The sequence below is a fragment of the Leucoraja erinacea genome, chromosome 25 (genome assembly GCF_028641065.1).
Source record: "Leucoraja erinacea ecotype New England chromosome 25, Leri_hhj_1, whole genome shotgun sequence".
Classification (NCBI taxonomy): Eukaryota; Metazoa; Chordata; class Chondrichthyes; order Rajiformes; family Rajidae; genus Leucoraja; species Leucoraja erinaceus.
Window position 1 is genome coordinate 12,441,251 of NC_073401.1, and position 27,637 is coordinate 12,468,887.

General features: G+C 36.2%; 1 protein-coding gene across 3 annotated transcripts in view; it reads left to right on the forward strand.

The window, feature by feature from the left end:
* The window catches only part of clip1a (CAP-GLY domain containing linker protein 1a), a 128,939-nt gene that overhangs the window by 97,962 nt on the left and 3,340 nt on the right, over positions 1-27,637 (forward strand). Inside the window, exons 19-24 of one of the 3 annotated variants that reach the window (XM_055655705.1) lie at positions 3,994-4,114; positions 9,237-9,289; positions 11,723-11,743; positions 19,207-19,324; positions 21,756-21,915; positions 23,906-23,958. In XM_055655705.1, coding sequence (XP_055511680.1) covers positions 3,994-4,114; positions 9,237-9,289; positions 11,723-11,743; positions 19,207-19,324; positions 21,756-21,915; positions 23,906-23,958 — 526 coding nt within the window. Of the gene's footprint in view, positions 1-3,993; positions 4,115-9,236; positions 9,290-11,480; positions 11,672-11,722; positions 11,744-19,206; positions 19,325-21,755; positions 21,916-23,905; positions 23,959-27,637 lie in introns of those variants that run through there. The other 2 variants (XM_055655706.1, XM_055655707.1) reach the window with 2 other exon arrangements.

Genomic DNA, 27,637 nt, shown 5'->3' on the forward strand with positions numbered 1-27,637 from the left:
TAAAGTTCAAATAAACTATGTATATTTTTCACATTGTTTAATAGAATCATAGTTTTAATCTCTGTGTGTGGTTTGAAATATTGGGTATATTGCACAGTAACTATATGCTTTCGATAGTTTATGCATTCCCTATTCTTTGTTAATGCTTATTAAAATAAGGGAAGTTTGCTTTATTTTACTGTTTTAAAAAAAATAAATCCAAATCTAGTTCTTCAGTAATTACAATTTGAAAATATTATATGGCTTCTGTAACTTAACGTGACAATACACCATTAGCTAAAATAAATGGTAAGTACTTGTTATTAAATCACAAACATCATTTCATATTATTCAACATCTATTGAAATGTAGTGTCCTTTGGTTTTACTTGCTCATCATGGAATTGCACTTTCATTTTGTTTTGATGAAATTTAGATGCTTAGACGCTTAAATACCTGATGCAATTATTCAAATTATTTTGCCTAACTTTATCAATTGAAGCAAAAAAAATTGCAAATGTTGGAAGTCTGAAATAAAATAAAATTGTTAGTGTCACTCAGTAGGTCAGACAGCATTTGTACAGAGGGGAAACAAAGGAAGCATTAACATGCTGAGAATTCCGGGCATTTTCTGTTTTTGTATCTGGCTAATTTTAGTTAGTTAGACTTTGTGACCTTAATACATACATTAAATTCTTACATACATTGAATATTACACAAAATAGCTACAATTTTCCTATGATTGCAGCACACATTTATTTCTAACAAAGTTTTTTGTTGTTGAATGAAATGGTAAGTAAATTTATCATTGATATAATTTTGTTGTATTAGGATAATGGCAAAATAGTGGCCCTGTCTGGCCACACACAGTCATGCTTACTTGGGTCATAAGCTTATCTCACTGAAATGCTGCTACCTAGAACATAGAGACATGGTCATAAAGAGGCTTTATGCCTGAAACAGCTGGCACTGCTAAATCCTTTCAAACCTGCCAATAAACCCCAGATTTATTGTAGCTTCAACATCCGAACAGTGCTGGTTCCAATCAGAACCAGTGGCTGTGGACAGCACAATCCAACCCATAGTAATAAAATTGTTTAAGAAATAAAGGTGCATTATAACATTTATTTTCCTTATCTGATTGCATGGGTATCTAATGCCTAACTTGGTTATTGTTTTATTGTGTCAACTTGCATTTATCCTAATTTTAAAAACAAACTTAATTTTATGGAATACCTTTTTAGGTGAAAAATGCTTTAGAACTTAAATAAGTCCAAGAAGGGGATATTTAAGGAATGAACAAAAAATTGGCCAGAGGTTTTAAAGAGAGTGCTTCCTCAGTTGGCACAGTTGCTGTGTGTGATTTAGAACAAAGCTGTTTATGTGTAAATAATATAACACATTTTTGATCTTGCATTTAAAATTTGAAACTTGCCCGGCTAAATCTTGCTGGTAAATGCTGTTGGTTCTGTAAATTGAACCAAGTTTGATGCCTTGCATACATCCCTTTGCAGATGCTGTGCACAATGACCCAATTGTTTTCTGGGCCTGTGTATACTGCCAATGCCTTTTTTTAGCAGACATGTCGCAGTCTGGGTTGGCAAACCCACAAGAAACGCTTCCTTTCCCCATTTGATACATTGCTTCTGTTTGATCCATACCATGCAGAATGAAGATTGTAAGCTTACACCTTCCCAATAGACATCATGTAGCCCCATCCAAACTAGCACAAGTTGAGAAGAACCATGTTTCCACTTAAAATTATTGATCTGGAGTAACCAAAAGTGATATCAGCTTTATGAAAAAAAAAAATCACTTTGCTTGATGATGGTAACATTATTTGGGTTCTTTTGCCTAAAATTGCAATGGTTTTGATATCTCCAGTCTTAAAATAGAACTGTTTACAGTCTGTACTTTTCTCACACCTATCCTTCACTCTGAAGTGATCCCTTCTGAGTTTTCTTTCTGAACTATCCCCTCTATATTTCTGTTGATGTGCTTCTTAAAAACGTGTTAATTCACAGGTAGATAGGGTGGTAAACTAGGCTTTTGGTGCTTGGCCTTCATCAGTCAGTGTATGGAGTACAGAAGATGGGATGTTATAAGATCTTGGCAGAACTACATTTTCAGTATTATGTTAAGTTTTTGTCACCCTGCTATAGGAAAGATGTCAAAGAGTAACAAGAAGACTTACAAGGATGTTGCCATGACTTGAGGGACTGAGGTTGGGCAAGCTAGGCGTTTATTTCTTGGAGCGCAGGAGGCTGAAGGGTAATCGTATAGAAGTGTATTAAATCATGAGGGGGATTGATAAGATGAATGCAGAGTATTTTACCTGGGGTTGGGGAATCAAGAACCAAAGGACATGGGTTTAAGGTAAGAGGAGAAAGATTTAATAGGAACCTGATGGACAACATTTGTAATCAGGGTGGTGGGTATATGGAATGAGCTGTCAAAGGAGGTAGTTTAGATAGGTACAGTAGTATTTAAAATATACTTGGACAGGTACATGGATAGAGAAGTTTAGAAGGATATGGCCCAAATGCAGACAAATGTGACTAGCTTCGATAGGGTACCTTGGTCGGTATGAGTTGGGTTGAACGGCCTGTTTCAATGCTGTATGACACTGAGTTTGTATCCACTGGTTTGACTCTGCTTTCCACACTTAAGCATCCAAGGTATCCTCCTATTTCCAGAGCTGACATCTTGACATGTGGGCCAGTCTTTTGTTCAAAGAAGATAGGTGAAAAGTTTGTGGATCTTCCTTCATTTTTTGTGCTTTCATTTCTGTTTTGCTCACTGTGAAGCTGGCTATTTTTTCTTAAATGTACACATATTTCTTGGTGTTTATAGCTCCTCCCTTTTACCCCCCCAGAAGGGTGTCTACATATACATGTTTATATTGCTGCATCACTTCGCAGACCTGGATTTCTATTCACATTGAGGCCACTAAGCCCGCTGTATTTGCTGTGAGGCTGCCACCCTCCATCCGAATGTCTGAATTCCAACGTTCTTTAAATATTTATTGTTTTTATGCTCCATTTTAATAAATACCATATATCTGATTTTTTTTGTTTTATAAATTCTGACAGCTGTGTATTTTTGTCTTTACTTTCAGATTTGTTTTTTTTTTTCATAATATCTTATTCATTATTCTTTGACGTGCAACATTTAATATATTTTCTACCATTTAAACAATGCTTTTTCAGCCTGTGCCAAATAGTTTCTGGCTTTTTGCCAGTTCTGTTCTCCACTAGCTCTTAGGGGCTCTGAAATGACTGATCCTCCTGCTTTACCATTTTCCACCACCTTCCCAATCAACTCTTCACGGAAGCTTTTTTTCTCCACCCACCTCTTTCCAGCAAATCTTTGAGGTCAGGAAATTACCTCGTGCAGAGCGGTGGGATCTAGTACATTATTACTTCACCATTTTGTGTCATGGTGATTCAGTACACAAATCTGCTTGTACTAGAGGGAGAACATTGTATCTCTTAATGGTTTGGGTCATTAAGTAGTCTGGTTTAAAATGGGAATTCTGTTCTGTGAGATATTATTCAACCATGCAGCTTTTCAAACGTATTCTCCATGATAATGTTGATGTTAGACTAAATAAATATGCATGTTTTAAGTGAATATTGTCCTTGATATTGTAATTGATGTATATAAGCTTAATGGTTGTTTTTTACCTGTAAGTTGCAGTGGATCAGTTTGTTAGCAGCAAGGAACGAGTGAAGCTTGCAAAATAATTCTAAAAATATGACTGCTCCTGGTGTTGTTTAAGAACTTTGCATTCTCCCTGGACATTTTAAGTTTTATCATTCTGAAACTCCTGGTTTAATTTTTGCACGATTTGTATTTTTAACAATTAACGCTTATTTTGCACATCTTGCATCAGATTAGCATATGTGACCTAGAAACATTTTAAAGATATGATGCTGATCCTCTCCCACTGCTTCTTCGCTTGACTCTCATCAGTGGTTACTATAGTAACCGTGCACTCACTTTGCCTTTGCAGAGAGGAGCTGAAGCTGGCAGCAGCCCAGAAGTCCCAGCAGCTGGCAGCAGTAAATGAGGAAAACAGCAAACTGGCAAGCGAGCTGGGTAGGAGCAAAGACGAAGTCACCAGCCATCAGAAGGTATGCGATCAGGAAAGGCATTCAGATTTCTCTTCCTCACAACAATTAAGTACTTGTGCTTTCAGAATTTCAAACTGTATAATATCAGTATATGTTGAATTTTGATGTATTCATGTAGTATTTCATTTTGTGCAGCACAATTTACTTCAGCAAACCACATTTTATATGTAATCATGGGGAACACGTTGGCTAATTGTATTGTCATCAGTTTAGATATTTGGATGGCTGATCTAGTCAAAAACTTAACATTTGGTTAACTTAAGCTTTGAAATTAGGATATCCATAACCACAGCCCCTGTACAGCTTGTTACCCCTGGCAACATGCATGCCTGTGCATCTATTTACATAATTTAATTCAGTTTCTGTTCAAATGTGTTGAACATTTAAGTTCAATTACTAGCTAATTTCCTGAAGTTATGGATCTCCATTAAGAAATATTCGTGATTTTGATTCTCTAATTTTGACCTAGATTACCTCCTTAAGCAATATCTTTAAAATTATCATTCCTGTTTTATAAACCTTCCCAAGCCATCCTGCTCCGTTCTATTTCTGGAATCTACTCCAGCCTTGCACTCTCTAAAATATCTGTGCTCATTCACTATTGACCTCTTGACCACCCCTCCAATGTTTGCCATTGCTGATCTTGCCATAAAATCTGCATTTTGCTCCCTAGTTTCTTTTGCCCCTTTAAATGTTTCAATCTTTCAAACTTTTTTAAACAACCTTTTTGACCATCAAATCAATATCAGAGGCCTCCTCTGAGGCTTGGTTTTCAGATTTTACAGGTTAATGCTTGTCATTGGATGATTTATTACACAAATGTTCAATATAAATAGAAGTTTTAATCTTAAATTTAGGAGTCACACTTTACTCTGCTGAATTATTGGTATATATTGTTTGCATTGACCAATGGAAGTGTGATTGGTTAAAGGGGCTGATAGCTTGCAATCATCATTGAATTCCATTAAAAAAAAATTCAACCTGGAAATAAAAGTTAACATATTTGTTTTCATTTCATTGGGTTTAGAAGCTTCAGTTTGTATAAACTGTGGGGAAAAACAATTTATTTTAGAAGCTGACTTTGAAAAATAGCCATAGTGTTGTGAGGGACCTCTAAGAGTAGTTGTACAGCACAGAAACATGCCCGTCAGTTCAACTCATCCATGTCTACCAAGTTGCACCGGTCTAGGCTAATCCCTTTGCCTGCGTTTAGCCCATATCCTAAACCTTTCTTATCCATGTAACTGTCCAAGTGTCTTTTAAATGCTGTTATGGTGCCTGCCTTAATTACCTCCTCTGGCAGCTCGTTCCATATACCCACCGCCCTCTTAAAGAGTTTCTCCTCGGATTCCTATTAAATCTTGCCCCTCTCAGGTTAAACCTATGTCCCCTGGTTCTTGATTCCCCTCCCCTGGGTAAAAGACTCTGTATATTCACTCGATCTATTCCCCTCATGATTTCATACACCTCTTTCAGATAAATAGGAAGGATATTAGTAGCACTCAAAAACCAACGGCATAAGATAAAAGGTAATGGTGGAGGATAGATGAGCGTTTTGGGTGTCTGGAACTGTGTAAACTCATCATATGTAAATAATATTTGCATTGTATTTGAAGAGCTGTGACCTGCATGGTTACAGACCTACAGTGGAGTTATTTAATAGCTTTTTAAAATTATCTCTCATGTGATAACTGAATGACCTACTTTGTTTGAGCTGTGAATTTTCTGTGACACTGCGATTTTGTGACATTTCTCTTGAGCAAAGCTTAATATATATTTGAACATTAAGTCATGATGGTACACAGTGTACTATAAGCATAACCCAACTAAAAATAGACACAAAAAGCTTGAGTAACTCAGCAGGACAGGCAGCATCTCTGGAGAGAAGGAATGGGTGATGTTTCGGGTCGAGACCCTTCTTCAGACTGGTTATGAATAAGGGAAATGAGAGATATTGACGATGATGACGATAGAGACGACAAGAACCCAACTAAATTAGTCGTCAAGGTAACATGCTGGTGTTCTTTGAGAATAGTTCTAAAAATGTACCCACTATTCCAAATATTTTGTATTTCCCATCTGATATCACGTTTCACATAGATGATTAAGCATCAAAATATCCTCACATTTTTCGTTGTTTAGACTTGGTTATACAGTATTGCTGAAATTTATAACAGAAAACCAAGGTTAAGTGACAAAATAACATGTTACAATATCTAACCTCTGAAATGCTATGGTTAGCTGTCCTAACCTAGAATTAGAACAGCAGACAGTGAGTTACTCAAATGCACTTGTCCTAATTTTTAAAAATATATGCTTTTGAGTTTTTTACAAGGTACGTCGTACATTGTCCGATTATGGTCTGTTTTATTGAAGTCACTAAGTAGTCTTGAATTATCAAAAACTTAATTTTGTTGGACCATGATTTCAATGAACTGAATTGAGGCATTTGGTGTATTTGAATCTTTGGATAAAGCCTTTGTATTTTTGATTCATTGAGACATCTTGCTCACTGATCCAGGTCTCTACTGTTGCAGGTGCAATTTTCTTTTGGATGTCACAGATTTTCATAAAGATGAACAAATTCTTCTTCTTTTTCCAATCCAATGTAATTTTTTTAATTTTAAAATACAAGTATATATTTAAACACGTTCTAATTTGATAAAACATTTCTAAGTAAATTGTCCATACTAATGGCAGTATTTTTTTTAATTCCATAACACATCAGATCAAATCCAGATGAGATTAGTTTATTGTCATATACATCATGGTGCAAGGAAGTTCCTTGTTCATATGATGCTCACAGAGTAAACAGTGTACATGTAGTAATAAATACAACAATGAGGGCAGCATGGTGGTAGAGCAGTAGAGTTGCTGCCTTACCACACTTGCAGCATTTATAAAATAAAAACAGTGCACCTGAACTGTAGATCACACTATGCCTGGGCCAGTAAACACTCAAGATCAGTGTTAATGTTGAAGATATATTTAGATTCAATTTTGTAAGGCAGGACCACACCAGGGTATAATGCAAAGTAATTTTTGTTGTGAAGTGGCGATTTCATATAAAAGCTGAATTTTGTACATGAATGAACGGTATGTGCAAAGCATTAGCATATCATTGTGAAGCCAAAGACCTGCCTTTATTTTAAATTCCTAGTGAAAACTAAAACTTGTTGAAACATGTGTTCTTTATCAGAATCAATTTAGAATCAGAAGCAATTTATTGACTAAGTATGTACACATAGAAGAAATTTGATGGTGGATTGCTCACATATGGTAAAAACACAATATACAGCAGACAGTAAAAAAAACATAATCATTCAAAAATGTAAAATTAAAGAGAAAGAAAGAGTAAAAAGGAGCAGCTTTGCTATACATTGCACATGTAGATATCTAAAGTGCACTCCGGATGTCATGTTTGGTGGCTGGGCTGAACCAGACCAAGATAGAGGAGGTGAGAACACTCCATGATGGCAGTGTAAAACTGGACCCGAGGTTATGTTTCCTCAGGTTATGTTTCTTCAGCTGCTGCAGGAAGTGCATCATCTGTGAGGCCTTTTTGACTGGAGTCAATGGGGGCCTCCCATTTAAAGTCCCTGGAGATGATGGTTCCAAGGAACGTAAATGTCTCCACAGTTGTGACCAGTGCTGTTGAGGATGGGTGGGGGAGGGGAGGGGAGGGGGAGCTCTCCTAAAGTCTACAATCAATTCCACTGCCTTAAGAGCATTGAGCTCCAGTTTATTACTATTGCACCATATGGGCAACAATGCTTTGTCAATGTGGTGCCTCTAAAGAACACATTTTAATAGCATTTCTTTCATTTACTAGTAGGCATGAACACCATTGGTGTTGAACAAATTGGTATAATGGAAGTCAATACGTGGTGAAAATTAGAAACAATTTTAATGCAAGTATATGAATAACTTAAATGTTTGTCAGATTTCTGATTGAGATTGAGGGCGACTTTTTATTTATTTAATTGAGACTCTCCGTAGAGCAGTGCAGTGTAAGCAAACAATTCAGAGAAAAAGTGAACACGGAAAATAGTTTGTGATGTTATGGATGAGTTACCAACGTCTTGACTTTTTCTGTTATTAAAATCCTGTGGCATTTTTCTTGATTTGTATTGACCAACATTCTTCAATCTTTACCATCAAAAACAGATCAGTTGGTTATCCGCGTTATAGTCGTTCCATGAATTCTGTTCTTTCATTTTGGTTACTACCCTCCAAATGTATGAAATGCTTCAAGAAATTGTGATACAATATAAAGTTACATAATACAATTGACAGCTATATTAAATGTATGTGTTTTTGAAATACTGTTCAGTTCAATTTGGATATAGCGCGGAACCAGGCCCTTCGGCCCAGAGATTCCATGCCGACCATGGATCCCTGCACTCTCACACTATCCTACACTTGCTAGAGACAATTTACAATTTTACCAAGCCAAATAGCCTACAAACCTGTATGTCCTTGGAGTGTGAGAGGGAACCGGAGTACCCGGAGAAAACCCACGCATGTTATGGAGAGTATGTACAAACTTCATACGGACAGCACCCGTAGTCACGTTTAAGCACTGGTCTCTGGCACTTTAAGGCAGCAACTCTACCGCTGCGCCACAATGCAGCCCTGAGTTAGGACAATTTTAAATTCTTGTAGTCCTGGCTGAACCTAGAAATATTGCATCTGTTTCAAAAATATAATGTTAGGAGTTATTTAACATGTGTGTCCTTTTTCTTCACATAATTGCAGTTTCATAGCGAAGCAAAATGCAAGCTATATTTGAACTGTGGTTGATTTTTTTTGTATATTTTAGCTTGAGATTATTCCAGTATCACTACTTAGAATATGTTCTTCTGTTTTGTTCATCTATATTTCACTTACAAGCCAAAATAGGTTTTTACACGCAAACAGCAATACTAATGCGTAACTACTCTTATGCCTTTTCTTGCACTTTGCTGTTGAGGAATTTAAGAATTAATAATGATTAAGACAAAAAAACTTTCATTACTGGTTTTGATTTTGTATTTTTATGTGTTTATATGGAGCAAAATGGAGCCTGCTCTTCTTGAAGCTCCTTGGTAACAAAGTATGAATATGCTTTTTTTAATTTCAGCTCGAAGAAGAGCGCTCTGCACTTAATAATCAGCTACTAGAAATGAAAAAGAGGTAAGGTTTCCAAATTCTGTCACAGAATATTTTTTTCCTGGAAAATCAGGAGGCTGTGTAAACAGATGAGCTAATCAGATTGGCTGCTAAATAGTGTAGGAGTATTGTTAAATATGAATGAAAGGCTGTCAGTGAAGTAAATAGCTTTAAAAAAAAAATGTCCCCAGTACCTAATACATAAAGATTATCAGATGACTTGTTCACTTTGTGCATACTATCTACTACTCAATGATCTCAGATCATTTTGTAAATGGTAAAAATTATCAATTTAAACTAGAATAAGCTAATCCCAGCATTTTTAACTTGACGTCAGATATGTCTATTGGAGTTGTATGAAGCATGATTTGTGGAAATGTTGTTCTTAAGTTGCAAAGTCCTGTGTTGAAGGGGTTTGTTAGTGCTCGGAACTGAATGGGTTTGTTCAATTAATGCTTTGGGGGCAGAAGGCATATTACTTATTCATTGACCACTACATTGTTGGGTTAGTTTGGTAAAACTAAACTTGTTCACAATTTGATAGAAATGTATTTTTAATATAAATTGGGGCTTGATCAGTGTTCAACATGTTATTTTTATGGTAAGCATATTTTCAACATTTTTGTGATGATTGAATCTGTTGGAATAATTGAACTCTGTTTTAAATTTAACATGTGACCTCTTTACTTGTTATTTTAGAGCATTTGTGCTGTTGGCCTCATTTAAAAAATAAAAACGTGAAATAGTAATTGGTTTTCCTCGTCAGAGATTAGCTTTAATATGTAAATTGCAATTGTACTCCCCCATTGTAATAGTTTCATGTTTTCAATAGTTGATTCCAAAAGTAAGAAGTAAATATTTAAAGTTATTTAGCTAAATACTACTGAACTAACTTAAGCATTCCAAAACATTTGCAACTAAATTCATTGTTGCCAGATGTTCATAAAATTATGTAGAATTCATATTTTAATGCTGTAAAGTTGAAGACCCCAATTTGGTTGATGGCTATTAGCCATCAAATTAGGTAGGATTTGGGAATATGTTAGCATTTTATCCATTTAATTAATTGAAATTATTAGTAAATAACATCATTTTGAATTAATCTGCAGTTAAGCCTTTACTTTTAAAATAATTCACTTATCGAATAAGATAAACAAACAGTTTTGATTGCACAAATCTGTCTTTTGCAGTGCATTTGATTATAGAATCAACATTTATCCTTTAGCTGTTTAAAATAAAAAATCCAAAGCAATTCTTTCCTTTTGCTGTGACCTAGATCTTGCTAGAGAGATGAAATCCAAATCAAAGCTTTCTGAACATTAAAAGAATACAGTTGCTCCTCAATATTATTAATGCACGTTGAGTAATATGAGTTTACATGGCCGTAGATATGTAGGATAAAGTTCATAAAATCTACAAAGACACAGATTAAATAGTTACTTCATTTGGACCTGAACTAGATGCAAATTGCTAATAGAAAAGTAGAACAATTTTATTGGATTATTATAGTTCTATCCAGCATGCATTTTGTTTTAGAAGGTGTGACTTTCTACGAGATTAATATTATATATTGAGTTCCATGATAATACAGCAAGACTTGGTCAAAGTTCTTTAGTGTGTGCTCTGTTTAAATATTTACTTTTTCCGTTTTTAAGATTAATTGTAGCTGGCTAAATTTGGATGACCATTGAATGCTCTTTCTGAACATTTTGTTCTTGAAAAGGACACAGGACAGTATTCTCTATAACCTTTTTTTATCCTAGAATTATATTTTGAACTGAGTCATGCTGAATTGTTTCGGAACCCAATTTAAAATTAACTAAAAACACTCTAAGTCTGTGCCGTTCTTGGTATTGTCAGAAAATGCAAATATACTTTTTTGTTGCTTGCTGTCAAAATGATACAGCATCTCTCAAGACATTTAAAAATATATATATATATATACATTTTGAAGCAATTTCTGACATGAAGAATAAACCTTTGAATTGTAATTGAAAATATGCCTTTAGTTAAATTTAGTTAATCTTTGAAAGATAAATGTATTTCTATTTTATTGAACATTGACTTCTGTTTCTGTGCTAACGCAATGTCAAACAAGTCACTGTGGCTTGCAAAGTGTCATTGTCTCTCTGCTTTACTTACAAAACCTCATCTCCCTCCTCTCTTTCTCCTAATTTTGCTGTCCTTGCTAAATCTGTCTGTCTTTGATGGTAAGACTGAAAAAAGTCTATCCACGTTACAATAAGTAGCCAAAACCAATCAAACCATGATAATTTTTTGTACATACAATGGCTGCAACCTTCCTTTACTGTGTCTTGCTTCTGTGTGAATTATTTCAAGCAGTTTTTTAACGAAATAAACCATTTAATGCGGAATTGTGTAACTTCCTGGATTGTAATTTGCATTTTTTTCTTCCATGTTTCTAACTTGTGCTTCTTGTTATCTTGCATTTTAAAGCTTGCCCAATAACACTTTAAGGTATTTGCTTCATGACTAGACTTTTTTCTTACTTTAACAGTAAGAGGAGAATCTGGGTGATGCAAGGAACCTTTTGAAACAATTTACAAAAACAAAAAGCACTGTGAAATTTGTTTTGGAGAAATTTCATAAGATAGTCTAAATGCTGTCAATGTTTGGAATTCCTGTGCAGTTACCAATTTAAGCCATCTAATTGGATAACCGAGTTTACATAGCTACATCATAAAGAAAATTGCTCTAGTCTAAATTATGCATAATCGTAATATACTTTAACAATAATTTATTACTAGTATTTTGGGGGTTTATTTTGCACATTCCTTGATCTTAGTATAACTTAAGGACCGTTTAGTGTTTTTTTTAAATAGAAAATCAATTTTCTCCTTCACCTAATGTAAATGCCAAACAGAGGCTATGCACATCATTTGGTGTACCTCTTCCTAGCAATATAGAACAAACCGAAAAACAGAATCCATCTACTTTCCTAATTATTTGACACCAGGTTTGGTAAACTACCTCTGCAACCAATATAATAATCACAACTGCTTAATATTTCTCCATTTAAAGCTCATTTTTGAAATGAGGCCTGTTAATTTCAAGTTATTTCCATTATAATTGTTTTTTAATTGTTTTTGCTATCTTTGCCTGTTGTGGCTAAATGACTCCAGACCCACCAATATAATTCTCGACCCGAAACGTCGCCAATTCCTTCTCTCCATAGATGCTGCCTGACCCGCTGAGTTTCCCCCAGCAATTTGTGTCGACCTTCGATTTTACCAGCATCTGCAGTTCTTTCTTAACCCCCAATATGATTGACTGTTGTCTATTCTCTAAAATATAATTTCTTAGCCCACACATTGCTCTGTTCAGAGAACAATTAGAGATGCCAGTGAACCCGTGTGAATAAAATGAATCCAAACCATGCCTAACCAATAAAATAAATCATACATTCTGTCCAGACTGGTTGGCAGTCTCTCCTGAAGGAATCCTTGGGCAAATATGTTTGAACCATCTGTTTAGTATTCAAGGTGCACAACATAAAATTATCCAAGTGACCCAAATATAAAGAAAAAATAGCATCAGTTGCAGTCCATTTGGCCCCTTGACCTGCTTGTCTATTCAGCAAAAAAAGCATGAGAACACTAATTTTAACTTAGTTGTCGTGCATGTGTGTGTGTGTGTGTGTGCGTGTGAACAAACACTTAGTTTTATACCTGCAAAATTCCACATTAGCCACCCAAAGGCCCTGAGTTTCCAAAGAAGTGTTCTTTGGTAATTTTCCAATTGTGCATTGACATTGGGTCCCTCTTAGAGTCCAGGAGCAGAGCACCAACTTCCTGTAATGCCCCCAAATCATCCTATACATGCTAGGCATAGTTTGGATTCATTAACTCCATTCATTTCAGTTTAGATGAGTGGCAGAGAGGGAGAGAGAGGCAATCCTCAGGTATTTTTTTTATTTTTTATTCATTGAGTCAAATCTATGTTATTCTTATTGAGTATCTACTAGTGCACCGAAGTGTTAATTTTTATCTTTGTCACTAATTATTTTTAACATTTTTACTCATGGTTAATTTTGTGAATATCAGTACTGGCAAATTTGAAATTTTAGAACTTGAAAGCATAGTTGCTATTGAATAAACACTGGGTGGTTGTTCCTCCAGATAGTCTTGAGGTTGGATGCTCAGCTAGTAGATTAGCTGCCTCAGGGCTTATAAATGTTATAGGGCAAGAACAGTGAAAAGAAGTGAGTGAAGATGAAACTGTCTTGTTCACATTTTCATCTGTTATTTAAGAGCATACGCTACAACAAACTGCACTGTTCCTCAGGTTAATTCTCACTTTATCTACCATTATTCTAAACCAATGGACATTAGGTTTTAAATAATCACGATCATTTAATCCTTCATGCTTAACGATTTTAATATTTGCTAATTGCTCTAATCCCCGTATTATTGATGTTGCACTCATGTTCCGTTTTTTTTTTATTCTGCTTTATTGCTGCTTTGATAATTAAACAAGCTAATTAAACAAATATTCTTTATAAAATATTCCATCACAGCCCAGTCAAAATATTTCTCCAAATGCATATGTTTATAGCAAACTAACATAAAAGGCACCACCTGTAGAGAACAATGATTCTTAATAGTGATTTCCATGGAATGGCAGCTAGAATTCGGAAAAGGAAAAACTGAAAGGTCTGTGATTTAAAACAAAAGTATCAAATGATTGACACGACAAATCTTTCCCGTCTCCTACTTCAGTTCATCTGCTCTTGATGCATGTGTTGCATGTGAATACGACCATTACATTTTCTCGTCCTCCCTTTAATAAACTTGAATCAACAAAATATCTGGTACCCATTCCCAAATCTGCATCAAATTTCAGATCATCCATCATCCCTATATTTGGTGATCTCTGTTGGTCGAATCTTGAGCTGTCAATACCTCAAATACTAGAATTCCCTCCTAAAATCTTGCACGGAATTTCGTGCATCCTCCCTGTGACCATGTGGGTTTACTCCGGGTGCTCTGGTTTCTTGCCACACTCCAATGCCGTGCATGTTCGTTGGTTAATTTGGCTCTGGTTGGATATTGCAGATTCATTCCACTTTCCTTTAAGATGCTCCAAAAAAGATATTATCCTCCAACTTGGCTTTTGATCTTTTACCCTAAAATTATCTTCTGTAGTTAGATATATCAAACTTCTCCTTGATATTTGTTCCTGACATTTGGCTAGATTAGGAAACTCAAAAGAGCAAACAGTTTGGTTCTTTATTTTTAAAAAGAAAAAGTGAGTTGTAATCTGTCAATTTTCCTTTCAAACACGCTGCCTTTTCATGTATGAAATGTCAATATTAGATCAGAAAATTTACAAGATCTAAAAAGATATACAGTGCCATCCATAATGTTTGGGACAAAGACCCATCATTTATTTATTTGCCTCTGTACTCCACAATTTGAGATTTGTAATAGAAAAAAAATCAAATGTGGTTAAAGTGCACATTGTCAGATTTTAATAAAGCCCATTTTTATACATTTTGGTTTCACCATGTAGAAATTACAGCAATGTCTATACATAGTCCCCCAATATCAGGTCACCATAATGTTTGGGACACAGAAATGTAATGTAAATGAAAGTAGTCATGTTTAGTATTTTGGTGCATATCCTTTGCATGCAATGTCCGCTTAAAGTCTGCGATTGATGGATATCACCAGTTGCTGGGTGTCTTCTCTGGTGATGCTCTGCCCGGCCTGTATTTCAGTCATCTTTAGCTTATGCTTGTTTTGGGGGCTAGTCCCCTTCAGTTTTCTCTTCAGCATATAAAAGGCATGCTCAATTGGGTTCAGATTGGGTGATTGACTTGGCTGCTCAAGAATTGACTCCTTTGTTGATTTCTCAGTATGTTTGGGATCATTGTCTTGCTGTAGAATGAACCACTGGCCAATGAGTTTTAAGACATTTGTTTGAACTTGAGCAGATAGGATGTGTCTATACATTTCAGAATTCATTATGCTTCTGCCATCAGCAGTTGTATCATCAAAGAAGATAAGTGAGCCTTCAGCAGCCATTCATGCCCAGGCCATAACACCCCCATCACCGTGTTTCACAGATGAGGTGCTTTGGATCATTTCCTTCTCTCCTCCATACTTTGCTCTTGTCATCTGTTACTCTTAGTCTCATCTGTCCGCAAGACCTTTTTCCAGAACTGTGGTTGCTCTTTTAAGTACTTCTTGGCAAACTGTAACCTGGCCATCCAATTTTTGCGGCTAACCAGTTTTTTACATCTTGCAGTGTAGCCTCTGTATTTCCGTTCATGAAGTCTTCTGCGGACAATGGTCATTGATCAATCCACCTGACTCCTGAAGGGTGTTTCTAATCTGTTGGACAGTTGTTTGGGGATTTTTCTTTATTATGGAGAGAATTCTATCAGCTGTGGAGGTCTTTCTTGGCCTGCCAGTCCCTTTGTGATTAGTAAGCTCACCCGTGCTCTCTTTCTTCTTAATGATGTTCCAAACAGTTGATTTTGGTAAGCCTAAGGTCTGGCTGAAGTCTCGATTAACAGTTTTATTCTTGTTTCTCAGTCTCATAATGGCTTCTTTGACTTTCATTGGCACAACTTTGTTCCACATGTTGATAAACAACAATAAACTTTTCCAAAGGTGATGGAAAGACTGGAGGAAAGACTAGGTGCTGAGACCTCTCTTATACCTGCATTAAGGAGGCATTTAAACACCTGAGCAATTACAAACATCGTGTCCCAAACATTATGGTGCCCTGAAATGGGGGTAATATGTATAAACACAGCTGTAATTTCTACATGGTGAAACCAAAATGTACAAAAATACCCTTTAATAAAATCTGACAATGTGCACTTTAACCACATGTGATTTTTTTTCTATCACAAATCTCAAATTGTGGAGTACAGAGGCAAATAAATAAACGATGGATCTTTGTCTCAAACATTATGGAGGGCACTGTATGGATAAATTGAGGGAGTGGGAATATTTGGTACAGTGCATAGTAATTTCATTTTCATTGAATCTTGTAGCAAGATATTTTTAATCATATCAAACGTTCTCACTCCAGACAATGCTTTATTATTATTAACCCCATTACAGCAGTATTTGGAACAATATCCCAAAGAAAACCTTTTGCTTTTTTTTTAATCCTCGTGCTGAATTGCCCAGTTTACAATTAACTCAGTTAGAATTTAGTACTCCATATGAAAGATAAGCTATTTTTTTCCATCCTGAAATAAAGATAATTCATATTTGTAAAAAATAGGCTAATACTTAGGCAGAAAGACTGTAATGTGCTTTTGTCTTTTCTGATAATTCTATTATTTAGTAGTTTAAAATAAACCATCAGTTTGCATATGGATTTCTTTCAGTGAAGATATACTTTGAAAAATTGCATCTATAATTGTATTAAATAACCTTGTCCTAGATAACGCATTGGCCCCCCAGTACCATAGCATCAGGTGCTAAACTAATATTGCACCAAATGGAATTAAGCTTCTTTGCCTTTATATTTACTCTTCGCATACTTTGAAATTGGTTACTCTTAACAAACAATTCTAGGGAGCGAATTTGCAACTGTACTACTTTCTTCCCTTCCCTTAAGTTTATTTCATTCATTCATTTATCCCCTGAAAATAAATGGAACAGGCAAACTACAACAGTGCTGCTTTGTCAAGGTTGTGGGAGATCAATCTTTGCAGGCCTAAGACATCATTGCAGGGGTTCATCAGGGCAGTGTGCTAAGCCTAGCTATCTACAGCTGCTTCATTAATAACTTGCCTTCCAAAGTAAGGTCAAGAATAGGTATTCTTATTGATAATTGTGCAATGTTCAACTCAAGTTGGAGCTCCTCAAAATGATGCAGTCCCCACCTGTGTGCAGGTAGACCTGGACAATGTTCAGTTGTGGGCTTATTACTGGCATATGACATTCACATTACAAAAATGTTGGACATTGACCATTTCCAATAAGATAGTCTGACTATTTACCCTTGACATTCATTGGTAATAACACCACTAAGTCCTCTATCTTCAACATGGACCAAAGCTCGGCTATATAGCTTCTGTGGCTTCATGCGAGAGGATGAGTCTTCTGCAGCAAATCATCAACCTTTCTACCATCTACATGGCACAATGAGAATGATTGTAAATGCTCATGTGCCTGGATGATACAGCTCCAGCAACATTCAAGCAGCTGGCTAAAGCATTCTGCTTGTTTGGCACTCTGTTCATGACCCTATACCTGTATTCCCCCCCACCATCTTAAAAATACACAACCTTTTATTTGAAAGGCCTTACTCTGAGGGAACCTGAGGGCATAGGACAGACATTATGATAATTCGCATTCCATATTTATTTTCATGAGGGGAACCGGCCACTGCTTCCAAAGGCCATGTTTGGAAGGAGTGAGAACATGTAACCCAGTCCAATGTGATACTAATCTAATATAATGGATGATATCAAACTAGTTCATTTGAGAGTTGACAGAACAAACCTTTACACTGTCATATAAAGTAAGAATCTCAATCTCAGCTGTACTAAGTACCAACAACAATTGGAAAAACCATGTTTCCCTAGTATTGATTCTCATCACCTACAAGAATATAAAATGGAAAACATGTTATTTAATTTGTTTGCATTACCAAGTGTCAAGGAGTAGTTGAGCAAGGTGGCATATCCTAACCTTCTCAAAGGCTACAGGGGATAGTCAATTAGTATTGGTCCTGCCAGTTCACATCCTGCCAATTAATTTGTTTAATGATTACACTGGAAAAGCATTTAGTGTGGGTTTTTTTAAAATAGCCATAACCTATACCTCCATTGGGATGAAGGTTTCACCCATTTCAGTCATCGCCCTCAGCTTTTCATCCCCACCAGAAAATCATACTCCTTTGCTTAACCCCAAGTGTATTAAACCTATACTTTTAGTAAAATGTCTATCTCACTCGTATCAGTCTGCCAGGGTCTGGAGATAGATTGCCATGAGAGCTGGTGTTTTAAAAAAAAAAAATACAGCTTGCTAAATGGCAGGTGGTTAACCAGCCTTGCACTGGGAAGTAAGAGGAAATGCCAATAAGAGCCACCTAAGACAAGCATTGCGTTCTTTTTGCTGTAAAACCCAGGTTCTCCACTTAATTTTCTCATTCCTGATAGCATGAAAATCAATTTAGCAGTTTATATTGCCATCTCCGCTCAAAGAATTGGTTTCATTTCGTTTAGCATGTTATGTGTCTCAATGAACCCGCACTTTGTCTACTGAATCTGAATGTTTCCTCTACCCAGCTTCTCTCTGTGCATATTTAATTTTTTGTAGTCTTTGTTATATAAAAGCTGATGTTGGTGCCATTTGCAAAGAGGGAGCAAGCAGATATCAGCAGGATTCACAACAGAGATTCATTTGCATGCAACAGTAATTGCATTTGCAGAGCTATGCATGTTATCGTTGTTGCTTGGCATCATGTGCCTTTTATGGATGTCAGATTATGACCTTAATTTAGGATTTTGTGTGTATTTATGGTTAAATTAGCATCTTAACAGTATGACTGTTGAATTGAGCAGTGTTGTGCGTTATGAATATTGTGTACATATCAGTGGTTTGCAAAATCATGCATGTTAAGTTACCCTTAAATGGAGTTTGGTGTCAGTGTGGCCAAAACGAATATGGAATAGTTTTTATGTCTTGCTGCAGTTCTTAAAATGTCACACTGTTGACACAACAAACTGAAGATGTAAGTATAAGATTTCCTATTTCTAAAAAGTACCACCAAAATATTATAATAAATAACATTTGCACATTGGCTTTTAATAGTAAATAGAACAAATGTGCTCCAATTTGGTCAGTTTCGTGCTGCAAAATACAAGTGAAAGTGAAATCACTGAACCTAATTTTTATTTTAAACTTTTGTGATATGATTAGTATTCTGAGATTTTTATTTTTCTGCAGAGAATCTTTATTAAAGAAAGACTTTGAAGACGACAAAAATTCTTTACAGAAATCCATCGCTACTACCAGTGCCTTGATCACAGATAAAGACAAAGAATTAGAGAAACTCAAGAATGAGGTACAAGTTGTTAAAAGTGGCAAAAATTGGAAATATACAAGCAAATGGGGAAAAATTGTTCAAGTACTTAAATTGGTCAAAAATAATAGTAGCGATTATTGACAAATTAGTTTTGTAGATCATCATCCGCATACACAACCAGAAATCCTAGTGAAAATGTTCATAAAAATGAATGATAAGAGTTTCTCAGTCTGACCATACAGGCCAGGAAACTGATTTTGTGTTGATAGAAATACTTATAGTCCAGTTGACTATATCTTGGTCAGTAATGTTGCTGGTCCTGATATTTACATAAAAAAGGCTTGCACTTGTAATATGCTAGAGAAAGAGGGTACACCCCAAAGCCCTTACATTTTTACAAAGCAATCAGGTTATGATAATCTGCTTTATCTTTTACTGCTGGCAGGCCCAGAATTTAATACACATCCCTAATTGTCCTTAAATTGCCAGTGTCTTGAACTGCTGCAATCCCAGTCCTTGGCTACACTCTCAGTGCTGTTGAAGAAGGTCCAAGGTCCAACGAGCAGCAATGTTTTCCAAGGCTGTGTGGTGTGTAACCTGGAGGAAAACTGCAGATGGTGCTGCTATCGAAGTTGTTAACGGTTATGGGGCGAAGGTCAGAGAATGGGGTTAAAAATAGATCAGCCATGATCAAATGGTGGAGCAGACTCTGGGTCAAATGGCCTAATTCTGCTCCTATATTTTATGATCTTACCATGTACCTGCTGATGGTAGGTTATACAAGGTTGAATGATTCTGTCAGGAAAGCCAAAAGAGGAATAAGAAGTGCATGTTGTAGATGGGCACATTGCAACCATGCTGCTGTAATATTGGCGGGGGTGAATAGATGGGGCATAGTTTACGATGCCAATCAAACAAGCTGCTTCATCCAGGGTGATGTCTTGCCCTTTGAGTTGGAGTACTACTTTTGCATGCAAGTGGAGAGTATTCCATTACGCACTCCTGATTTGTGTCTTGAGATGGTGAGAAAATGTCAGTGTCAGGAGTCATAAAATAACTAATGTACGGTATAGGAACATGCCTTCCATCCCATCATGTCCACTCCAATTATCAAACATCTATTTACATTGATCCTACATTCATCTGTTTTATTTTCCCTTCATTTTGAATAACTCCCCTGCTCTCTGATTCTATCACTCGCCTACACGCCAGGGAAAATTTCCAGTGGCTAACTAGCCTACTTACCTACACGTATTTGAGATGTCTGAGGAAGCCTGAGGAAACTCGCATGGAGAACATGCGAACTCCGTCATAGACAGCACCCAAAGTCAGGATTGAACCCGGGTCTCTAGCATTGCTTTACTACTTGTGCCTTAGTGACACCACAAAGGAGTGGCCCACTCCAGGAGCTGAGTCACTTGCCTAAGATGCTTGATCACTGCTTGCGGGATTGAAAATGCCCTTGTTTCTAAGGCGGGCGGCCATATATTCTCAAAGTAATATTTTGACGACAGAAGTGGCCTCATTTCAGTTTTTGTTACATCCCTGACAGAACTGTTTTGGGAAATTTAGAATTTCAACTTAATTTCAAGGAGTGGGAGTTAAATCCAGTGTTCCGATTACAGTGTTGTTACAATGAGTCTCAGGTCTGACATCCTCCTATAATCTAAAGTTTTTCCCCATATGATATCATTAAACAATGTTCAACTGAAAGTTCAAGTAATATAAATTAATGGTACATTATTAAGATATTAATATTCATATGTTTGAATTTTCACTTCATTGTCATTAATAAAATATACTGATTTAGGTTCAATGGGTGTTATTTAATATGACCGAATAGAATAGAATGCCATTTATTGTCGTTTAAACATACGAGGTTCAAACAAAATAAACAAGTGGAAAGCCAATAAATCTTAATTTTAAAACGCTAAATGAAGGAATCGGTACTGAATGCTGTACTAAGATGTTAATTTCTACGAGTAAGCATGTGATAGCTTTATTGCACCAATGATTCTGAATTTCCTGTCATGTGCTGCATGTCTAGGGAGGTGCCCGAGATAACTTTTTTTTTTTTTTAAAGGCTTTATGGTCATTTTAAATTTTAGTTTAGTGATGCAGCATGGAAACACGGACTTCTTCCCACCAAGTCCGTGTAAACCAATGGTCACCCGTACACTAGTTCTATGTTATCCCAGTTTTACAGGCTACACACTAGAGGCAATTTTCAGAAGTCAATTAACCTACACACCTGCACGTATTTAGAATGTGGGAGGAAACCAGAGCACCCTGGAAAAATGCACACAATCACAGAGAAAGTACAAATTTGACACAGAGAACATCCGTCAGGATCGAACCTGGGTCTCTGGTACTGTTAGGCAGCAACTCTACGGCTGTGCCTCTGCACCGCTCCAATGGTTCTTAATTTCCTGCTGAAACATCCATTTGTGTAATACGGCTTGATTTACAGATTGCTCTGCTGCGAAGTGAGAATGTCATGGCAAAGAAGTTGCAGTCAGTAGTTCAATCATTGGAATCCGATAAATCAAAACTTGAACAAAAGGTACAGAGTCTGGAGAAGAAAATCAACGATAACCAAAGACAACTTGATAACGTCACATCCTCTCCAGGTAATTAGACCTGTCTTGATATTTTCATATATTATTCAATGGTAGTTTGTGTGATTGTTGGCAGATTAGTCATTTTTGCACTATATCTTTCCAACTACTTTATGAAAATTAGGATTGGATTAGTTAATCAATGTCTCTGTTCACAGTGCCCTCCATAATGTTTGGGACAAAGACATTTATTTATTTGCCTCTGTACGCCACAATTTGAGATTTGTAATAGAAACAATCACATGTGGTTAAAGTGCACATTGTCAGATTTTAATAAAGGCCATTTTTATACATTTTGATTTCACCATGCAGAAATTACAGCAGTGTTTGTACATAATCCCCTTGGTGATTCATGGAAATCACCAGTTGTGGGGTGGCTTCTCTGGTGATGCTCTGCCAGGCCTGTATTTCAGCCATCTTTAGCTTATGCTTGTTTTGGGGACTAGTCCCCTTCAGTTTCCTCTTCAGCATATAAAAGTCATGCTCAATTGGGTTCAGATCGAGAGATTGACAGCCACTCAAAAATTGACCATTTTTTAGCTTTGGAAAACTCCTTTGCTGCTTTAGCAATATGTTGGGGATCAATGTCTTGCTGTAGAATGAACTGCCGGCCAATGAGTTTTGAGGCATTTGTGAAGCAACTGGTGATGTCCATGAATCGCAGGCGTCAAGCAGTCATTGCATGCAAAGAATATGCCACAAAGTACTAAACATGACTACTTTTATTTATATGACACTGCTGTGTCCCAAACATTATGGTGCCCTAAAATGTGCTGGGGAATTTTTAGGGAAGATTGGCTAGTTCTTTCTCCCTCGTAGGGGAGGAAAAGGAAGATTTTTTATCAAGATGTATGGAATTATAAAGAACTAGAGAACATAGATTTAAGGTAATTGGCAAAAAGATTGGAGAGAAGTTGAGGAAAATACTGAGGGTGTGCAACTCTGCCTGAATAGGTGCCAGAAAACATGCATTAGATATTTTATAAATTGGAAGTGCATTTGATATACGATATGAATTGGGAAGTACAATTTGACTGGATACCACTTCAGCTACAAATGATTTTGATTTGTTGAATGGATTCCTTCTGTTATGTAAATTTCTGAGATTGAAGTAGAAAATGTGTTACACAGCGGTCACAAATGAATTAATTAACCTGCTAGATGACGCCTCAAAAGAACAGTTTCTCAGAAAATAAAGAAAAGATGCATTTACCTGCCTTTATAGTAAATGGTGCCTGTTTGACCTCGCAATGCCCCAGTCTTGGTTAATAAAATGCCTTTTAAATTATCTCTGTTATCATTGCCCTGAACTATGCAGATGCTGCCTGATTTTATGGGGGTATTTACAGCATTTTCTGTTTTTAATTGAGATTTCCAGTATCAGCAACTTCTTGCTGATTTGTTGGAAAGCGTTAAAATTACTCCTGAAACAGTGGCATAATCTGCTAAGTTTGTTTTCATGGTGTTGGCTTGGCCACTTAAGATTTCTTCTGTCCTTGAAGCTGTTCTGAAGCTTGCCATGGGATCTTTGCATCCATTTGTGTCAGGATTTAAAGTAATATTTCACCACACACTGTACTGCACACAATGTTAGCCTAGATTGTGTGGTGTCACGCTTGAATTTTTTGGCTTGTGTGCAAGAATAGTGCGACAGAACACGGGCTGAAACCTATTTGAATGTATTACTCCAGACCAGGCATCCTCATACATATGTACTAACAGAGGCTGAGAACTAGCAAAGGCAGAACATGGACTTGAGGGTGATAGACCGCCGTGGTTAGGTTCTTCAGTTCTAAAGTCGCCTGCAGAGCTACAGAGAGGACATGCACCTTTAAAGAAAATGGTCAATGATTTGCACGCCACATCAAGTGATGTCAATAACGGCATTTACGGCAATTGCTCCCAATGTTTTGATGTAGGCAATCTGACTCAGTAGTTCGTAAAAATGTGAACATGTTGTGGATTTGCATGTCATTTTTAAGCTTTCCCTTTTTATTTAAAGATGAACACGTTATCGAAGAGCAAAGGGAAGAAAATGATTCTGCTGAGAGCCAGGTAAATCTATCTTTTTATTAATTTCTCAACATGAATTGAGTTGATTTTAAAAAAAGATTCCAGCAAAAGGAATGATGTATTCAAGCTGTGATCGTAAAGTTAAGCCAAATGTGTGTACATTGAACATCTTGATTTAAGTAACACAAAATTGACAGTCTGCCTGTGATTTGATTTTGTGTTTAAATTTTTGTTTAATTACCGTTTACTTTATCTGTCATTTCTTGATGGCCATTTGCCTCCAGACATCATCTTCCACTGGTGAAGATTAGCAGAAAGGTCACAGACCATTCTGACCCTTGGCACCATTTACGAGAATGACAAAAGAGATGGAACAAAAGGTTGCAGAACTCACTACACCAGTAAAAACAGGTGACCTTGGTCCCTGCTTCTGCTGGCATCACTTCTAATAAAACTCTTTGGGGAAAGTTGTATGGATATTTGACGTCTAAACTAGTTAAGACAAAGAACAATTGTAAGGTTGGATTGGCAAGTAAACCAGATTAAGGACAGTAGATTTCCTTAGTGAATCACTAGTGAATCATGTGGGTTCAAGAGACTGCCAGTTTCTTTGAAATGTTGAATAATATGGATTTGATTACTTTAATTCTTCATTTTATTCCTAAACCATTTGTGAATGTGCTATTTCTATATTTTTTTTAATCTGTCGACAAATGATTGAATCAGTTTTCACCTTATTGCAGTTTATGGCAAAACTGGTTTACTTTCTAAGAATTACAATATTCTTTGCATTAGAATTCATTCCCATGAAGCGTAGAAACATCTGCAGAATTTGACTGAGAATCAATTGTAATCTTCAATTTCCAGATGAAATGGATTAATTTCTTTCAATCTTTTGTGAAAGGATTAGTAACATATCAGATATGGCTTTTTTTCCCCCAGATTCTTTCAAATTTGAGAATAGTTTACTATGGCATTAGTTATTTTTTCTTTTGTTTGCTGTGGGAGGTTTTCTGATCACTGAAGGGCAAGCAATAGATGTCTGTAAATGAAATCAGAGACTGTTTAAAAGGCAGCGAGTGGCTTCCTCTATAAAATGGTTTGCAGCATGATAGTTGACCAAGTAATAGAGCACTAAAATATGTTTCCAATAATCCCACATTATGTTTCATGCTCAAAATTCAGTAACATATTTGCTTACACTTCCAGACATAAATTGGTTAAGTTTATGAAACTAGTTTTCTTCATTTTCTTCAAGACCAATGCACTGAAAAACATTGATTATAATTTTGAGTATGCTTTTCCTGAAAATTCCTGTAATTTTCGCATTGACTTTTAGCTGGTTGACGTGATGTTAAATAGTGCTGCACCATGCTAATTGTTTTTCCATTTTGTTTCCCTCATTGATGCTGGCGATGCTTCTGACAAGCAGCAAATGGTTTGTTATTGCTTGCCATTTTCTTCATATTTGTGTGTTCTGGATTTCTATCTTTTTACAAAATTGCTAAGATCATTCTTTTACATGAATCCAGACAGATAACAGGCAGAAGTGTGAATTGAAAAAAACACACATTGAATGGGTATCATTCAGGATGATCTAAGCATTATTGAATGCTGTGAAATCTTTAGATTAAGTTAATCTATGTTGAATGGGTGTTCAATCCTGTTTACTGTACATTTTTATTGACTGCTTTTTGCACAATACTTTTTTTTTTAAGCCATTAATGCTCTATAGCACTTTTCATACCCTTGTGTTGACTCAGACACTTTATACGCCATGAAGTACTTTGAGTGTAGTTACTGTTGTAATATGTGACATAATTGGTAATTGGCACACAGCAAGTCCCCACAAACAGCAATATGAGAACCAGATAATCGTCTGTAGTAATATTGTTTACTAAAAAATACTAGGCAGATGACTGGGGATATTTATTTTGCTGTTGGATAAAATGGTACCACTGGATGATTTAAATCCATTGCAGAGAGCCGACCAGGCCTAAAAAGAACAGCTCCTCCAACAGTGCGGCACTCCTACTGCCAAACATTGAAGTAACAGCCAAGAATTTTATGCGGAAATATCTGGAGTGAGACTTACTAATGTGTAGACATACGCCAAAGCGTACTAACAGACTAGTTAATCAAATGCAAGAAATTTAGTAAATTGCCACATTGAAACTACTTGGGCCTTGCATTGGCAGTTAATTTAACATGGCCAATCTAATGAAACTGTCATTTTAAATAAACGGGGAAAGCAGTAAACAAATATTCAGAAAATACATACTTCAAGGTTATACTTTATTCATTGTCTTTTAAATAGTTAATTAATCAATGTTGAGGGTCTAAACACCACCTAAGAGGTGATTGTGAATTATGGTGGCTGTTCATAGACCATGCAGTTTTACATTGTGTATGTAGTCCATGTAAATTTTAAAGCCAAATAATTAGCATCTAAGTAAAACAATTCAATGCAATACCCCTCTGTGACCTTGTTCAATATCTGATTGTATTTCAAGTTTACTTATAAAACTGAAGAGACAAGTAAAATTAATTTCAGATAAAGTTCACTTTGAGCATCTCTTTACACAGTGAGACTATCTGTATTTGAGAGGTGGGTGAGGTAGGTTGAGCTCTTTATACAGTGAGGACATCTTCCTCATATTTAAACTTTGAACATGTTATGCGCAGGATAAAATTCTATTTATGACCCTGTGTTGGCCTTGGCATATAGTCTTGGCATTTGAACTTTCACTGTTGACCCAAGCATTTGAGCACCTTATCTAAGGTGACACGGTCTGAAAGAATGCCGCACTCTTGAAACTAATGTTCCTTGGAATTGCCCTAAATTTATACTACATAGTAATCCCTCAACTAACAGCTAAAGCTGTTGTTTGTTCATTTATTCATTGATAGAACTATACTGATAGCAACGTCTGAAGAAGGGTCTCGACCCGAAATGTCACCTGTTCCTTCGCTCCATAGATGCTGCCTCAACCGCTGAGTTTCTCCAGCATTTTTGTTTACCTTCGATTTTTCCAGCATCTGCAGTTCTTTCTTAACGTATTTAACGCAACAATCGCGAGTACACTTTAAAAGTATTTAAATTATTATGGAAACTGTTCAGAGCACAGATTGAGTAGATTGCATTCATCATTGTTTGGTAGATGAAGTAAACATCCCTATTTTCATTAATAATAGAAAAGTGCTGGAATTGTGTCCTTAAAATCTGACCTGAAACATTAATATTAACATTTTCTCTGTGTAGACATGTTCTCTAACCTGCTGAGTGTTTCCAGCATTTTCTGTGTTTACTTCAGATTTCCTGCATCAGCATGTTTTTTTTTGTTTTCACCCTCAATTGCTTGCTGCAATGGACAGGTTTCAGCACATAAATGTATTAATATAAACTCTTGGACTTAAATCAGGAGTCAGATTTAGTCCGAGACATGCATTTCCAGGAATTAATTGCAAGGATTTAAACATAATATTTAGATTGAAAATTGTGACCAACTACAACAGTTTCCTTGCTACTGCTGCTGCTTCTCTCTCTGACCCACCTCGGTCCAACATGCTCTCTTTGTTATGAGCATACTGGGAAGCCATTAATTTAGCTAAATTTCACACTGAATGTCTGAAACAATAGGTTCCTCTCCATAATGGAGTCAAACCCCATGTTTATGTTATTCCCCAAATCCTCTCCCAATGCTATCAAACCCCAGAAGCT